The 10,307-nt window shown below is 39.1% G+C and overlaps 2 protein-coding genes across 2 annotated transcripts; both read left to right on the top strand.

Annotated features, from left to right (window-relative positions):
* The first annotated feature begins 221 nt into the window (after positions 1–221).
* Positions 222–2,212, top strand: LOC129944780 (uncharacterized). Its single transcript, XM_056054444.1, has 3 exons — positions 222–559; positions 622–1,156; positions 1,208–2,212. The coding sequence occupies exons 1-3, from the start codon at positions 222–224 to the stop codon at positions 2,210–2,212; spliced, it is 1,878 nt and encodes a 625-aa protein (XP_055910419.1).
* A 1,401-nt stretch (positions 2,213–3,613) lies between these two features.
* LOC129944779 (uncharacterized) lies at positions 3,614–5,427 on the top strand. Its single transcript, XM_056054443.1, has 3 exons — positions 3,614–3,756; positions 3,830–4,361; positions 4,417–5,427. Exons 1-3 carry the CDS (start codon positions 3,614–3,616, stop codon positions 5,425–5,427), a joined length of 1,686 nt encoding a protein of 561 aa, XP_055910418.1.
* Positions 5,428–10,307: the final 4,880 nt, after the last annotated feature.

Here is a 10,307-nt window from a genome sequence, read left to right as displayed (position 1 = left end):
GACTGCAAGTTTTTTCAATAAGTACTGAACAATTCCCTTTAAATTAAAAACTAGTCAATTTTTAAAAAATCAATTAATATAAAAGAAACATTCATCATTGCCTCCGCCAAATGACTCGAAAATTTATGACTTCCTCTTTATCTAAATCTTAGATTGAATTGAACTGACCAAATCGCTTGTACGTGTTAAATGTAGAAAAACTAATTTTAGTCTCAGCGAAAATGGTTTCAGTTTACGTGCATTTTTTGTGGCTATTGTGTTTAGTGTTTGTGCCAATTTATGGTCACATTCAACTACCAAAGAATGAAGATAATAATGAACTCTCTTTGGCTGCAACTGCAGCACATTTAGCTAGAAAATATTTCTGCAAGGATTCAACAACTGTCGTATTAATCGAAAGAAGTACACTCCTAGACACACGAGATTCTCACAGACTTATTTATGAATATATCCTGCAAAATCTCAATGAATCAATTGCTGTTCAGCTGTTTTCTGGAAATACCGATAGTCAACCTTGGGAATATCACATACTCATTGTTGACAGTGAAGAAGCCTTTTTGTAAGTGATAATCACCAGAAATATTTATAACTTCAAATATTTATTCCAACCTCTTTCCAAAGTAACATTGCTGCAAGTTTTCCGGAAAACAGTTTCGATGGTGAATTTCGATTTCTGGTAATTTTAACAATTTATTTACCAACCGATTTTCTTCGAACAATTGAAGCAATCTTCGAATTATGCAAGGACAATAACGTGATAAACGTGAATGTCCTTCTGAATCATGAAATAATGGGAGTTTGTATGTACAGTTATAAGATTTTCTCCGATACCAAGTGCCGTGTTGTTCAGCCTTTTCTACACTTTCGACTTATCGATGGTTTTGATAACCTTGAAGAAGTATTTCCGAAAAAGCTGTTGAACTTTCACAAATGCCCGCTCAGAATATGTGGCCAGCTGAATCATCCAATGTTGACGTTTGCTGGTAACCAAACGGATCCCCACACTAACGACGGTAAATGGAAGAATCTTAATGGAATTGATGGACAGCTGATTCGAATTATCGCTAAAAGTCTGAATTTTACTATTGACATGTTGCCCTTCTCACAAGAACGAACGTACCTTGAGAACTACACTGGCTTTGGGTGTTATGCAGAGGTTTGAAAAATTTGTCAAATTTATCAAGAAATAACGTTTATTTGCTTTCAGCTGCTTTCCGGTAATGCGGATATTGCTATTGGAGGTTTCAGTGGATCAGATCCGACAAGAACTTCGCTAACGCCATCAGTGCTGTATCACCATTCGCCGATGGTATTCATTGTTCGTGGAAGGAGGGAGCTCGATTGCGCCAATCGTCTTGGGAGGCCATTTAGCTTCGGGGTTTGGCTATGCATCATATTACTCCTCCTGAGTGGGACCTTTCTGATTCAAAGCTTGCGAATGTTGAAGAAGCCACATAGACTTCGAATAGTGGGTGAAGATAACGATGGCCCATTGTTAAACTTTTTATCCGCCTTCTTGGGCTATCCGGTGACAGCAGCCCCCGCAGGGTATTTGGCAAGATATCTTCTGATACTCTGGCTCGTGATGACTCTGGTCATCCGAAGTGCCTATCAGGGTTCTCTCTACGACTCCATTCGAATTGACCGATACGACAAAATTCCCCATAAGTACGAGGACCTTTTCAGGCAAAAATATAAATTCATCATCACAAGAGCTTACCTTGGTCTTGGTATTTTCAGCCGCAACGAAACAATAATCGTGGATCAACCACATAGCGAAAGGTTGAAATTGTTGGCTCAACTTGATGGCAAATACGCAACTGTTGCATTACAGGATCATGTTATCAGCTATTTGGAGTCGAATTTCCGGAAAGGCTCGGATCTAAGAATTATCAATGAGCAGATCTACCAATTTCAGACGGCAATGTTTTTTCAAAAACATTCAATCTATGCAACGCCGATCAACGCCAATTTAAATCATTACAATTTTGCTGGAATTATGAGACACATTGTGAGGAATAATGTTAAGGATTGGAAAATTTTCAGGGACAGCATGAAGGGAGGTCCTTTAAGAGCATTGAATAATGATAGAATATGGAGTTTGTATAAGATATTTGTGCGGTTGATGATTTTCACGATGGGAGTTTTCCTATTGGAAATGGTGTCAGTTTATTCGGAAAAAGTGAGGAAAGCTTTGAATTGGTTGCATTAAAAAATAATTGGTAAGAATTTTTGTAATATAGTATTTCTTGTATTAAATGTTAATAAATTGTGAGTTCATTAACGAATGTTTAAATATTGAGTTTCGTATTCGAGATTGCAAGAAAAAAATATAAGTTAATTTTCGAAAGTTAAGAAGCGCTTGAAAATCTTTTTATAACAATTGAAGCTTAACTGGATAAAAATCTTCCTAATAAGAGGTTTTGTTTTGAATATCTGACAATTGACAATTCTCAAATAACGGTGTAAAAAATAAAATTGTAAAAATTTAATATAAAAATGGTAAACATTTCAGCACCTTTTTGGACGGAAATAGTGAAACAATGGTAAAATTTTGAGCTCTTTGGGCTGATGATGTGATGGATCTATTTGAAACTGAGCCTGACGCAACTTCAACGTTAAATGGATTACGCTACCGAAGCTATGATTAATGATTTTATTTAACCGTAACTGCGTGCTATTGAGCGGATAATGTATATTTAAAAAAATATGGGGTTCTGTGGCGAAACAGTAGCAAATTAGTTAAAAAGTTTCCTTACCACGAGACCTTTTCATTTAACACTTTTAAACCTTTCCTTTGAACTCCTTTGGACAGATAACGTCTTTGTCAATGCTCCACTATAAATATTCAAGATCTAAAAGTATAATTCAAAAAGATTACAAGAACAAATATGCCCATCAAAAGAAACCTTTTTTAAATTCTTGAATTTTTCTAAACGGAAATAAGTATCATTTCCGTTTTACCCTATTTCTGCTTCTGTGACTCCGAATCCGACCAAATCCATAGAATTTCGTCATGAAACTGCCGACTGTGTTATTAAAAGTTGGAAAAATTAATAAAGAACCTATTACTAAGTCTATGTTCAACAGCGTGGGACGCTGCCTAGTTCCAACAGTCAAAACATGGTAAGCGACCTACGTTAAAGTGTTTGTTTACACAGTTCAGCAAATGGTTTATTTGTAAGGTTGATTTTGTTGAAGGTGCCCAGCCCACGTGTAACACAAAACTAAATTTTCTCTTTTTTTTATCAAATAATTAGTTTTATTAGTTTCGCTGAAATATTGGTTGGTTTATATAAAGTAATTTGTAACGATGTTATCGTAACACATACCTAATTGAATTGCCTTGTTTTCTTTAATACGATTTGAAAACATTAAGGAGGGTTGTAGGCTTATTCTCCGGCATTAATTCAGTATAAAAATGCTTTCCATTAATACAAATTGTATTTTAATATTGTTGCAAGTTATTGTTCAACACACGTCACTCGCACAATGGCCCCATCCTAGAAACGACCATTTCGAGCTTGGGAATGCTGTTGCTCTTATAGCTCGAAAATATTTTAGTAAATCAACAAACACTGTGGTTGTTGTAGAACGAAGTCTAGACGCCAAAATGTATCATTTTAACAAACGCCTTTTGGAGCACATCTTAGCAAACCTGAACGACACTCTTGCTATTCAGCTGTACAATGGACAGTCGAAAGACCAGCCTTGGGACTATCATATCTTTTTGGTTGATAGCTTTGAAGCTTTTGAGTGAGTACTGTGAAAGAATATAGCTTCTGCTCTAAAGTGAATATAAATGTTTGTTGTCTGTTTTCGTTTTAAGTGAAATCCGTTGGAACTTTCCTCAAACTTTCTACGAACGTAACTTTCGGTTTCTCATTGTTTTGACAAAATTCACTCCGGAATATTTGCCAGTCTTGGAGAGAATTTTTTCGTCGTGTCGTCGATTTCATGTTATCAATGCAAATATTGTTCTTCAACATCCTTCACTTGGAGTGTATGTGTTTAAATACGAACTATTCACCGCTGAAAAATGTCACCTTGTTCAACCGTATTTATTTTTCCGCTTTAAAGACAACCTGAAAGAAATTCCGAAGATTTTTCCCCGTAAGTTGTTCAATTTCTATGGATGTCCACTAAGAATAACCGCTCGCTCGAATCCACCTTTCGTGACTTTTTCGGGCAATAAGAGCAATCCGGTGTGTAAGGATAATACCTGGACAAGCCTCAGCGGAATGGATGGAGAGTTGATAAAGCTGTTGGCTAGAAATCTCAACTTTACTATAAACCTACTTCCGTTTCCCAGGGGAGATACATTTTTCGTCAACTACACAGGCTTTGGGTGTTTTGCTGAGGTAAGAGAAAAAAGTTTTATTAGAGATGGGATGCATCAGTGAATTTTACTTGCAGTTGCTTCATGGAAGAGCAGACATTGGTATCGGAGGATTTAGTGCTTCGAATCCTAAAAGGCTAGTTCTTACAGTTTCAGACGTCTATCAAATTTCTCCGGTGGTATTTATCATTCGTGGTGGAAGGGAACTTGATCCAATAAGCCGTTTGGTGTCACCGTTCGAACTAGATGTTTGGATTTACCTGACCGTATTCTTAATCTTTGGAACTATAATGATCGCTTTTTTGAGATACACAAGCCTGTCAGTTCAAACATTTGTATTTGGGGAGGAAATCAGCTGTCCCATGACAAACTTCTTCGCTGTTTTCTTGGGATATCCAATGAATCGTCTGCCTTTGAGAAACTTCGCACGCTTCGTTCTCCTTGTGTGGCTACTCAGCAGCTTGGTTCTTCGGAATGCCTACCAAGGTTCTCTGTTCGACTCATTTCGCATGGATCGATTTTCTCACATTCCGAAGGGATACAACGAGCTAATGGCTTGGGATTACAAAATTCTAGTTTCGAAATATATCGAAGACTCGGAGACATTTCCGAAAAGCGGTACAATTACCGTCTTTGGAGGGCATGGAGCTAGGCTTAGATATTTAGAGAGAAAGCATGGTCGTTATGCTACGATAGCACTGCGGGATAACTTCATGTCTTATATGGAGAATAACTATCGTAATGGAAGTAAGTTAATTATGGTTGAAGAGACGGTTTATTTACATTCAGCTGCGATGTTTTTACCTAAACATTCAATGTATGCAGCAAGTATAAACCGATATTTGAGGCTTTTCAATGATGCTGGAATAACGCGGTATTTGGCTAAGAATAACGCCAAGGATAAAAAGATATTTAAAAGACATAAAAATGGATATGATGTGCCATTAGAAGCAATTACTTGTTATCGATTGTTGGGTGTTTTCGAAATCAGCGGAGCACTATTGTTACTGGCTACTGTGATTTTTGTACTAGAATTGCTATCTGTAAAGTGGAAAAAATTGGAAGGTTTTATAAATATCATAAGCTAAATGGTAAATGAAATGTAATACTATTAAAATGACATATGAATTCAGGTATAAAAGTTGAATTAATTTTTGGAGGTAATATGGAATAACTTGGTGTGATGATGAAAAATGTTTATTAAGGTCTTGTTTTCAGGTTTGCTGAGCTTATGTTTCTAGTGTTTCTGAGTGAATGTTTCTAGTGTATGTTTCTATAAAACCTTTAAAGCCATAATACCGACAAAACTGAAAACTACTACAAAATAGTAACAAAGCAATATTTTTTAAACCTAGCTTTTAACGGATACAAAATTAGAGTGATTTTTGATGTAAATAAATGTTTACAAACACATTAACTTTTTTTCTTTTTCATTAAGGGCTCTTATCAAAGATGTTAGAAAACAAGAAAGAATACAAGTCATCATTTTTAAAGAATATTCCAATTGTTTTTATTAAAGGCTTAGCTTATAAAGTAAACACATAAGATTAATAACTTAGACAATAAGTACTGGCCCTAAATGACTGCCCTGAGGAATCAAGCAGGATTCCGCACTGGATCCTTCTGTATTGATCACATGAACACTATGCCGATCATTATTGAGTACTAAAAATTAATTCCAGCAAAGCAAAAATAAACAGCCTCTGAACCCGAATATCTTTTCTAATAAATATTTCCTCGCAACCGGTGGAAAAACTGGAGAGCTTTCAATACCTTTGAAAATCGTTTGCATTAAAGGCGGAACCGAACAAGACGTCATCTGCCGCATCGGCAAAGCAAAAGGGCGTTGGGTATGCTGTCGAATTTGGAGGAATAACTCTATCAGCTTAAGAACAAAGCACAAATGTCAAATCGGTGATTATTTATGAGTGCAGAACCTGGAAGGTTACTCTAGCCATTACAAGATAGGTGCAAACCTTCGTGAATAGATTTTCTGGCCAAACCGAATATCCAATTAGATCCTTCATAGAAAGACAGTTCAGGTACCTAAAGACTCTATTATACGAAGGCGCAAGTGGCAATGGATTGGACATACGCTTCAAAAAGTCGAAAAGGTAATAACTGCTCACTGAAGAAGGAAGAAGAGCTGGACGAAGAGAAGCACATGGCGTAGGACAGTCGAAGCGGAATCAGCGTCACTAGGCAAGAGTTAGAGGGAGCTGAAGCACATCTCCGGGACCGCACACGATAGCGCGTAGGCGTAGTAGCCCATATGCCTCTTAAGGGGTACCCACTGGACTTAACAGGTCTGATGACCTAAGTAAGCAAGTAAGTAAGTAAGCAGGATTTATATGGACTCAGCTTAGATTTCTCCGCCATGTTTATGAACAAATTGTGCGATGTTCTACCAGCAGACACGTTTTAATATTATGGTACTATTTCATGCTGCTGACATCGTCATTGACTGTGCTTAATGATTAACCACTAAGTACCAGGTATAAATTTTAAGTACCTACTGTAAAGTCGATCTTATGTTATAGAGCACAGATTTGAAGTTTTTGGAAACTGAAAGTGTACAAACATTTACTGAGGCTATTTTCAAAACTACATTTCAGATTTTCGCAAACCACACCAAATTTTGAAAATTATTTTATGGAGTGTCAGCAGAATTCCCACAAAGGTAGATTAATACACTATCAATCAAAATGGATTCAACTAGCTCCATAATTTTGAGCCATAGCTTCAACTTACTGACTTCCAACTCTCAACTATTTCTGTGTACGAGTACTGTTGTCAGGGATGGAGGCGACCTTAAGTTTTAAGCCGAATCCGTACAGCTAATTTGAGAAAGCACTTTTTATGACAAGAATTACTCTTGAAGGATTTGCCAATTAATCGCAAGAGGCAGTACCCGTGAAAAAAACTTTAGAAGGTACACGCAGGGATTGAACCCAAGCCCAACGCATTAAACATTTGTCATTTGGAATACGACCTAGAACATAATAATTATGTACTTTTATAGTAATTATAAAGTCGAAGAAGTATCACACATTTTTAAAACAAGAGGTTAATTTTATTTTCGAAAAATAAGAGTCCAATTACACCGTCGCACATGGCTTCGATTCTTTTCATCATCTTAACAGTTGACTGAGAAGATGCCTCGATGTTCGAATGGTAGACCAGCGCATTCAAAAGGACACAAGCGTCCACAGGTTTTTCTCAAAACCAACCTCTGTCTATCAACTCCCACTCTCACCTCCCCGTGGTGAGCATCGGGTGCCTAGTACCTCAACTGGAGATTGGGTTCCAACCTCCAGTGGAAAGTTGTTGGGGGCAGCAAACGAGAGAGCTGTTTCCACTAAGGCAACTCTTCTTATCCAGACGGCAGCGGAGGAATTCCCGAGATGGAATCAACGGTGGCGTCTACAGTTCAAGTAAGGTTGAACTACTTAGTGAACACCTTATAGGGCTTCTTCGACTTATTCGGATCCCAGGCCTATAAGGAGCGGTTTTATCCGGCTCCCCATCCTTGGAGTTATACTTAGGATCTTGCCCTCCAGGTTGGGCGTTGTGCCGTCGGGGTGACTTCCTGGCCACGTAAAAGCTTTCATAATTAGCGGAGGGCCTAGACCGCTATAAAGCAGACATCACCGCCATCCAGGAAATACGATGGGATGGGCCGGGCAAAAAGAGGATGAAAAACTGTGATTTTACTATGGGGACTGCTACCAAGAAAACCAACAGCGCATATTTGGATGCGGCTTCATCATTGGAGCCAGACTTAGAAAGGCAGTATTCATCTATAGGTGCATCAATGAGCGCCTCATGACCATACGCATCAAGGCTAAATTCGGCAACATTAGCCTGATATGCGCGCACGCCCCCACAGAAGAGAAAGACGACAACATCAAAGATATGTTCTTCGAGCTCCTAGACAAAACATATGAGCAGTGCCCCAGCTACGATATTAAAATAGTCCTGGGCGATTTTAATGCCAAGCTAGGAAGGGAAGACATCTTCAGTGGAATAATCGAGAAGAACAGCCTGCACGACAACACTTCATGCAACGGATTCAGGCTCATAGATTTTGCTGCAGGACGAAACGTCATGGTAGCCAGTACGCGTTTTCCACACCTCAACATCCACAAAGGACCATATTGCGACCGAAGCCAGACACGCTTCCAGCATCATGGATGACCGAACTTTCCAAAGAGCTAACATCGATTTGGACCACTACCTCGTTGTAGCCAAGGTAACACTTCGGATTTCCAGACCCAAGGCAAAACGGGAGGTGCTGGAAGAAAGTACAACGTCGAAAGGCTACAATCGCAAGAGATCGCCAAATCCTTTTCCGACCGAGTTACAAGTAACCACTCTCAAAGTTCTCCGCCGCCAACACAATGTATCGAAAACCAGTGGCAACATTGCCCCCTCTGATGTGCTGGGTTTCAAACAGCCACCAACAAGGAACCCCTGTTTTGATGATAAATGTGGGCAGCCAAATGCAGCCAAACAACAGGCACGCAAAGCGACGATGCATAAAAAGACGAGAGCTGCTAATGAGCTCTATGAGCAGAAGAGGCGAGAGGAACGCCGACTTCTCAGAAGGAAAAAGGGAGGGCATGAGAAGCGTGCGGTCGAAGATGTTGAGAGGTTTGAAAGCAGGAATGAAGTTCGAAAGTTTTATGAACAGGTACAACGAAATTCACTGGTACATAGACCTAGAACAGAAGGCTGCAAAGACGAAAGTGAAAACATCATAGTGAAACCTCAGTCAATGCTGAGGATATGGAAGAACCACTTCTGTAGACTGTATAACGGCGACGACGAACTGAATTCCGCTGTCAGGCAGGATGATCCATTTAACATAGACGACGAAAGCCAACAATCCCGTCCTCCCAACTTAGACGAAGTAAAGATTGCCATATCTAAGTTGAAGTCTAATAAAGCCGCTGGACAGGATGGCTTAAATGCCGAGCTCTTTAAAGCAGCTGGAGATAAGTTGGTTAGGAACATGCACCAATTTATCTGTAAGATATGGTTGTAAGAAAGCATGCCCGATGAATGGAACCTCAGTATTGTTTGCTCGATCCTGAAAAAAGGAGACCCTCTAAAAGCTACCAACTATAGAGGAATCAGTCTACTTAACATCGCCTATAAAATCTTTTCTGCCGTATTATGTGAACGTCTAAAGCCCATCGTCAACAACCTGATAGGTCCTTATCAATTACACTGATACCAGGAAAGTCCACAGTTGATCAAATATTCACATTATGGCAGATCCTGGAAAAAATCCAAGAACACCAAATCGATAGCCACCATCTTCTCATCGATTTCAAGGCCGCATATAACAGCATCTACAGGTACGAGTTGTATAGAGCCGTGTCTAGTTTTGGCATCCCTGCTAAACTCGTCCGTTTGTGCAGGATGACCATGAAGAATTCACGCTGCTTCATAAAGGTTGGAAACAACTTAACAGAACCTTTCGATGTCAAAAAAGGTTTTACACAAGGTGATGCGCTGTCATTTGGTTTTTCTAACATCGTGCTTGAAAGAATAGTGCAGAGCTTACACGTCAACACTAGAGACACTATCTTTCAAAAGTTTGTCGAATTACTAGCATATGCTGATGACATTGACACAATCGGAAGAACTCATCGTGATGTTAATGAAGCTTTTGTGGGTATTGAGAAAGAGTCGGCAAAAATGGGTTTAACGGTTAATGAGGGCAAAACAAAGTACATGCTGACGTCAAGAAAGGACATACAACACCGACGTCTTAGTCAAAACGTCAGAATCGACGGACGTAACTTTGAGGTAGTCAATTACTTCGTCTACCCAGGCTCCGCCTTAAATGCAGAAAACAACACCAGCGCTGAGATCAAATGCAGAATAACTCTTGCTTACCGCTGTTTCTTTGGACTAAGAAAGCAGAAAGTGGTAAAGTTCTCTCTCGAGGGACCAAAGT

This window comes from Eupeodes corollae, chromosome 2 (genome assembly GCF_945859685.1).
Source record: "Eupeodes corollae chromosome 2, idEupCoro1.1, whole genome shotgun sequence".
Classification (NCBI taxonomy): Eukaryota; Metazoa; Arthropoda; class Insecta; order Diptera; family Syrphidae; genus Eupeodes; species Eupeodes corollae.
This window is presented reverse-complemented; position numbering and strand designations above follow the sequence as displayed.